Below are 7500 nucleotides of genomic sequence, written 5' to 3'. Positions count from 1 at the left end.
CAGCCCGGGGTTCCAGCCCGTAGAACGGGAGCTGGAGGTACAGACCGGGAGCCGGGCCTGGAACAAGAGGCACCCGACACCCAGGGAGAACCACGCTCTCCACACCCACCTGCGCACCCACACTTAAGCACCCCTCCTCGGACTACACCCCTCCAGCACGCAGGCCCTGGAGGGTCGTGCCCCTGGTAAGGCAGGGCTCGGTGTGTGTAGGAAGAGGGGGTTGGATGGTGGGGGCGATTACGCCCCTGTATTGGTACCATCTAACTCTAACCCTCCACTAGAGTCCTAACTAGAAAAACCGGAGTCCGGAGCAAAGGCCCCGATCGCGCCTGGGGGTCGGGGTTGTTTTTCGGGAGGTTTGTCTATGTAAAACCAGGTTGGGAATCGGGGCTGGGAAACGCGTCCGGCTCTCCAGGCCGGAGAACGGGACCCTTGAACGGGACCCTTGAACGGGACCCTTGAACGGGACCCTTGAACGGGACCCTTGAACGGGCCCCGATAACGGGGAGGGGGGGGCGGGTTAGTTCGACATCGGGGGTGGGTCTTGGGTCCTCCGGATGTTACATAGCTAAAGTCGTCAATTAGGGAGGACCACCCCTTCCGCCCCGGCGGCCATATTTAGGGAGGAGGGTTAGCCCAAATTCGCTCATTTGCTATCGGATCATTGCCGAGAGATGACTGGAGCGAAATACAAAAGCACCTGCCCTGTGTGCAGGTATGCTGGATACAGGCTGAGGGAGCACTTGGACAACGTTCACCACGTCCGGAATGGGAAGGAGCGCAAACTCCTGCTAGCCTTTGCTAGCGGTCGTTTTTCGGTGAACGGGATGGCGTGCTGCATCGACGGCTGTCAGTACCACGGGCCCCGGGTCGCTGAACACCTCCAGAACGCCCATCGAGACCTGAGCAGGCGGAGGAAGGCCCGGATGCTCAAGCGGCTTCAGTGGCGCCGGTTCGTGGAGCAGGTACGTCGCCTCAGGGCTTCCAACCCCACACCACCGCTCGCGACCGAGCTGGATCTGAGTGACGAAGGGGAGGAGAGCGGGCCACGCTGCGAGGGGCGCGGTCAGCCTACCTCCTCCGCACACCCAGACCACACGGCCGCGGCGGTGGACGTGGGGCGCAGGGCGGACACGGAAGTCCGAAGGGAAGGCGTGCCTGGCACTACACCGGCGTCACCTGGGCCGAGCATCGCGGGACGGACACCTATCCCGCTTCCCTGGCGACCTGCACCAGCAGCCCCTCCAACGCTGCTGGTCATGCCTTGGCGGGCGACGGCGGACAAAGCGCAGGGCTCCTCTACGCAGCCCGGGACCGACGGCCGGCCACGACGGGCAGCTCCGGGTGGAAGCTGTCCGCCGGGACGACCGAACGGGCACCGCGACCGCGGCGGCCTCCCTGCGCCTCCCCCCCGACACATCGAGGCCCAGGGCTCCTCTCCGCCGAGCGACAGAGACGCGCCAAGCTGGAGGGCAGCTGCGGGTGGCAGCTGTCCCCCGAGACAGGACGCGCCTCCACAGAACGGCGACGGCCTCCCTGCGCCGGCCGGTTTCATCGAGGCTCTGCGCACGGCACCCAGCTGGCCTGCCGTGCCCGAGGACGACCCCCCCTCGTCACCCACTTGGTCGCTTCCGTGTGGTCAACCGAACCGGACCATCACCATCAGCAGCAGCAGCAGCGACAGTTCTCCGGAGAGGTCGCTGCCAGACGGTCAACCAACGGGAGCGGCTGCGGCGGATTTGAGGGAGGAGACGCACCGGACAGCCGACAGACCGGTGGGTGGAACGTCCGTTACCTTACCGGAGACGATCGGGTGCTACCTGGACGAGTACGCAGAGTTCATCATGTCTGTCGGACTCTCCAGAAAGCATAAAGAGAACACGGTTTCAAAGGTTGGCCGTGTGCAGGCTTTCCTGACACACATGGCGGGCGGCAAGACTGAATTGAGCTCATGGCTCTTTCTCCACGACCCGGTGCGGGCCGTGGAGTGGCCATGCAGATTGCTGCGGGAGGGTAGAGCCATCACCACGGTTAAGGTGTACCTGACAAACACGAGTCAGTTTGTCACGTACTTCACCGAGACCCCGCCCGCAGATTCGGCCCTGGGAGCGACCCAGCTCATCGCGCTCTCCAGAGCCATTAGGGCCGCAACACACAAGATTTCTGCCGGGGTAGTCCTGCGTCAACTGCATGTTAAGCACCAGAAGGTAACCCGCGCTGTAACACCGGGGGTTCTCCGCAGATGTGTGTCTGCGACGAAGGAGCTCATACCAGGGCTATTGCGATCGCTTTCCGAGAAGAGCTGCGACGCTACTCAACGACATCTGTTTATCGGGGCCTTCTCCCTCTTGATTACGTGTCTCTACGGCCACAGAGCCGGCGTCATGACACATCTCAAGGTGGAGGAGATGGATGAGGCGAAGCGGGAGTTCAATCCGGGTGACCCTGGATATGTGCTCAACGTGAGTGTATCACACACACACACCCGGTCAAAGTTTGCGTTCCCTTACCGGATCTCTCCCTCTCCTCTCTTGCAGATACAACACCACAAAACCAACCGTGCCTTCGGGCACGCGCAGGTTTTTCTCACAGCGGAGGAATTCGGGTGGCTGGAGGCCTGGATGCAGATACGAGCCAGGCTCCAGCCGACATGCGACCTGGTGTTCTTCAACACCAACGGACGGATGATTGAGAAGCTGAACAAGTTCACCAGATCTGCTTGGCGGGAGCTGGGGATGCCAGGCAGCCCGTCCCTAACAGACCTGAGAACCGCCGTTGCAACGATGGTGAGTGGATCAACATTCAAAACCACCATGATCCATCACCTGGAAACCTAACCCTTCTCCTGCACTCCCCCCCCCCAGGCCAGAGACAGTCAGACCAGCGAGGTGAGGAAGGAGATGGCCAGGCTGATGTGTCACGACACATCCACCGCAGACAGATTCTACGCCCTCCATATGAACGCCAGGCAGCTGGCAGCACTGAGGCAAAAGTTTGACAGAGCCAGGGAATGCCCACAGTGAAACACGGCCACAATAAAAACGTTAAACCTGGCTGAACTCTCTCCCTTCTTTGCCGCATTACATGTTCGCACCACAGACCCCCAGGGGTCCCTCAGACTAGCACGCCACCGGGTCCCATCCTCGAACCCCCCCCGCCCCGCTCCAGAGAAGGGGGCGGAGGGATCTAGGTGGCCCGGTGGCATGGCGCACAGAGAAGCAGCGAGAGGGCCAAGTAAACGCTTCGTTCTGTGGGGGGGGTATGCGACCGGCTTCCGGGCATACTCCGGCTGCTGCCTCGCTCCTGTTACACACTGCTGCTTCACTGTCCGCGCTCCTTCAGGCCTTCCTTGGATGAATTGACAAAACCGGATAGGATAACCGGTTCTCCACGGAGCTCCAGACCTACACCTGCGCGCGTCTAGAGTCGAGCCCGCAAGGCTGGAGGAACCCTCCACCGAAGCGCCGGTTGCCAGAGCATCCGGGGCCGGCGGGAGCCCTCCATGGCAGGCCACAAGTGCTTGATCGGTCGGATGGTGTGTGTAAATGTGTGTGGGGAGACATCCGCCGGAGCTCCAGACCTCCGAGCGGGTCACCTAGGCGGGGTCAGCCCGCTGTCGGTGCTCCGTCTTCGGCCTGGGTCCAGAGAGACTCCCCGCTCCCCCGGGGCTCCACGGAGCTCCAGCCCGACCGGGAGGACCCCAGGACCCATCAGAGGGACCGTGGGGACTCACCTGCCGAAAAGGAACCCGCTGCGTGAAAGCCCCGGTTCTCCAGGACAAGGTGCGACTTTTTGCCGAAAAAGCGCTTAAAAACGGCCGAAAATGGGAGAAAAGAGGGCTGACACCCCCTTGGATGGACTCCCAAGGCATCAAGGATCACGAAAATATGTCTGAGTGTTGAAACACTTTGAAAATTTGCGAACAGGGCCCTCTCTTTTGACTCTCTCCTGATATCGTTCCGGCAGTGATTTTCATTGTAAGGTCCCTAAATCCCTCGGCATTACTACTTTTTCAAAAGCCCATATCTCCCTCATTTTTAAAGATAGAAGCATGCGGACTTCACCAGGCTGTTCCCGGGACTCTGGAGATTCGAACCATACCCGGTTTTACCGGATAAAATGCATTTTTGACCGATTTCGCATCACATGTGTTGCTCATTTCCAGATCTCACCCTCAGGTAGAGCTCCAGGCCCGCACACACATGCAGGGGGCCGTGCATGGAGCTCCAGGACCGCACACACATGCAGGGGGCCGTGCATGGAGCTCCAGGCCCGCACACACATGCAGGGGGCCGTGCATGGAGCTCCAGGACCGCACACACATGCAGGGGGCCGTGCATGGAGCTCCAGGCCCGCACACACATGCAGGGGGCCGTGCATGGAGCTCCAGGCCCGCACACACATGCAGGGGGCCGTGCATGGAGCTCCAGGCCCGCACACACATGCAGGGGGCCGTGCATGGAGCTCCAGGCCCGCACACACATCCAGGGGGCCGTGCATGGAGCTCCAGGCCCGCACACACATCCAGGGGGCCGTGCATGGAGCTCCAGGACCGCACACACATGCAGGGGGCCGTGCATGGAGCTCCAGGACCGCACACACATGCAGGGGGCCGTGCATGGAGCTCCAGGCCCGCACACACATGCAGGGGGCCGTGCATGGAGCTCCAGGCCCGCACACACATGCAGGGGGCCGTGCATGGAGCTCCAGGCCCGCACACACATGCAGGGGGCCGTGCATGGAGCTCCAGGCCCGCACACACATGCAGGGGGCCGTGCATGGAGCTCCAGGCCCGCACACACATGCAGGGGGCCGTGCATGGAGCTCCAGGCCCGCACACACATGCAGGGGGCCGTGCATGGAGCTCCAGGACCGCACACACATGCAGGGGACAGGGCATGGAGCTCCAGGCAGAGGACCAGGCATGGAGCTGCAGGCCCTGACCTCCAGGCAGAGGACCAGGCATGGAGCTGCAGGCCCTGACCTCCAGGCAGAGAACCAGGCATGGAGCTGCAGGCCCTGACCTCCAGGCAGAGGACCAGGCCTGGAGCTGCAGGCCTTGACCTCCAGGAAGAGAACCAGGCCTGGAGCTGCAGGCCCTGACCTCCAGGCAGAGAACCAGGCCTGGAGCTAAAGGCCTTGACCTCCAGGCAGAGAACCAGGCCTGGAGCTGCAGGCCCTGACCTCCAGGAAGAGAACCAGGCCTGGAGCTAAAGGCCTTGACCTCCAGGAAGAGAACCAGGCCTGGAGCTGCAGGCCCTGACCTCCAGGCAGAGAACCAGGCCTGGAGCTAAAGGCCTTGACCTCCAGGAAGAGAACCAGGCCTGGAGCTGCAGGCCCTGACCTCCAGGCAGAGAACCAGGCCTGGAGCTGCAGGCCTTGACCTCCAGGAAGAGAACCAGGCCTGGAGCTGCAGGCCCTGACCTCCAGGCAGAGAACCAGGCCTGGAGCTAAAGGCCTTGACCTCCAGGCAGAGAACCAGGCCTGGAGCTGCAGGCCCTGACCTCCAGGAAGAGAACCAGGCCTGGAGCTAAAGGCCCTGACCTCCAGGCAGAGAACCAGGCCTGGAGCTGCAGGCCTTGACCTCCAGGAAGAGAACCAGGCCTGGAGCTAAAGGCCTTGACCTCCAGGAAGAGAACCAGGCCTGGAGCTAAAGGCCTTGACCTCCAGGCAGAGAACCAGGCCTGGAGCTGCAGGCCCTGACCTCCAGGAAGAGAACCAGGCCTGGAGCTAAAGGCCTTGACCTCCAGGAAGAGAACCAGGCCTGGAGCTAAAGGCCTTGACCTCCAGGCAGAGAACCAGGCCTGGAGCTGCAGGCCCTGACCTCCAGGCAGAGAACCAGGCCTGGAGCTGCAGGCCTTGACCTCCAGGCAGAGAACCAGGCCTGGAGCTAAAGGCCTTGACCTCCAGGCAGAGAACCAGGCCTGGAGCTAAAGGCCTTGACCTCCAGGCAGAGAACCAGGCCTGGAGCTGCAGGCCTTGACCTCCAGGCAGAGAACCAGGCCTGGAGCTGCAGGCCTTGACCTCCAGGCAGAGAACCAGGCCTGGAGCTGCAGGCCCTGACCTCCAGGCAGAGAACCAGGCCTGGAGCTGCAGGCCTTGACCTCCAGGAAGAGAACCAGGCCTGGAGCTAAAGGCCTTGACCTCCAGGAAGAGAACCAGGCCTGGAGCTAAAGGCCTTGACCTCCAGGAAGAGAACCAGGCCTGGAGCTAAAGGCCTTGACCTCCAGGCAGAGAACCAGGCCTGGAGCTGCAGGCCCTGACCTCCAGGAAGAGAACCAGGCCTGGAGCTAAAGGCCTTGACCTCCAGGAAGAGAACCAGGCCTGGAGCTAAAGGCCTTGACCTCCAGGCAGAGAACCAGGCCTGGAGCTAAAGGCCTTGACCTCCAGGCAGAGAACCAGGCCTGGAGCTGCAGGCCCTGACCTCCAGGCAGAGAACCAGGCCTGGAGCTGCAGGCCTTGACCTCCAGGCAGAGAACCAGGCCTGGAGCTGCAGGCCCTGACCTCCAGGCAGAGAACCAGGCCTGGAGCTAAAGGCCTTGACCTCCAGGAAGAGAACCAGGCCTGGAGCTGCAGGCCTTGACCTCCAGGAAGAGAACCAGGCCTGGAGCTAAAGGCCTTGACCTCCAGGAAGAGAACCAGGCCTGGAGCTAAAGGCCTTGACCTCCAGGCAGAGAACCAGGCCTGGAGCTGCAGGCCCTGACCTCCAGGCAGAGAACCAGGCCTGGAGCTAAAGGCCTTGACCTCCAGGAAGAGAACCAGGCCTGGAGCTAAAGGCCTTGACCTCCAGGAAGAGAACCAGGCATGGAGCTGCAGGCCCTGACCTCCAGGCAGAGAACCAGGCCTGGAGCTGCAGGCCCTGACCTCCAGGCAGAGGACCAGGCATGGAGCTGCAGGCCCTGACCTCCAGGCAGAGGACCAGGCATGGAGCTGCAGGCCCTGACCTCCAGGAAGAGAACCAGGCATGGAGCTGCAGGCCCTGACCTCCAGGCAGAGAACCAGGCCTGGAGCTGCAGGCCCTGACCTCCAGGCAGAGGACCAGGCATGGAGCTGCAGGCCCTGACCTCCAGGCAGAGGACCAGGCATGGAGCTGCAGGCCCTGACCTCCAGGAAGAGAACCAGGCATGGAGCTGCAGGCCTTGACCTCCAGGAAGAGAACCAGGCCTGGAGCTAAAGGCCTTGACCTCCAGGAAGAGAACCAGGCCTGGAGCTAAAGGCCTTGACCTCCAGGCAGAGAACCAGGCCTGGAGCTGCAGGCCCTGACCTCCAGGCAGAGAACCAGGCCTGGAGCTGCAGGCCTTGACCTCCAGGCAGAGAACCAGGCCTGGAGCTGCAGGCCCTGACCTCCAGGAAGAGAACCAGGCATGGAGCTGCAGGCCTTGACCTCCAGGCAGAGAACCAGGCCTGGAGCTGCAGGCCCTGACCTCCAGGAAGAGAACCAGGCATGGAGCTCCAGGCAGGCACACCCAGAACACTTACCCACATCCAGGCTTTGCTCCG

The 7500-nt window shown here is 62.4% G+C and overlaps 1 protein-coding gene across 1 annotated transcript; it reads left to right on the top strand.

Annotated features, from left to right (window-relative positions):
• Positions 1-674: 674 nt before the first annotated feature.
• LOC148152397 (uncharacterized) lies at positions 675-3023 on the top strand. The gene is made up of 3 exons (XM_088003609.1): positions 675-2462; positions 2538-2786; positions 2865-3023. Exons 1-3 carry the CDS (start codon positions 675-677, stop codon positions 3021-3023), a joined length of 2196 nt encoding a protein of 731 aa, XP_087859735.1.
• The last annotated feature ends 4477 nt before the right edge of the window (positions 3024-7500 follow it).

The sequence above is a fragment of the Poecilia mexicana genome, unplaced genomic scaffold (assembly GCF_051168715.1).
Source record: "Poecilia mexicana isolate PSO_F unplaced genomic scaffold, ASM5116871v1 ptg000075c_RagTag, whole genome shotgun sequence".
Taxonomy (NCBI): domain Eukaryota; kingdom Metazoa; phylum Chordata; class Actinopteri; order Cyprinodontiformes; family Poeciliidae; genus Poecilia; species Poecilia mexicana.
This window is presented reverse-complemented; position numbering and strand designations above follow the sequence as displayed.

Bases quoted from the DNA above. Each gene is read 5' to 3' on its own strand.
- LOC148152397 (XM_088003609.1), top strand. From the start codon at position 675: ATGACTGGAGCGAAATACAAAAGCACCTGCCCTGTGTGCAGGTATGCT. The intron at 2,463-2,537 runs GTGAGTGTATCA...CCTCTCTTGCAG, and splicing joins ACCCTGGATATGTGCTCAAC to ATACAACACCACAAAACCAA. The intron at 2,787-2,864 runs GTGAGTGGATCA...CCCCCCCCCCAG, and splicing joins GAACCGCCGTTGCAACGATG to GCCAGAGACAGTCAGACCAG.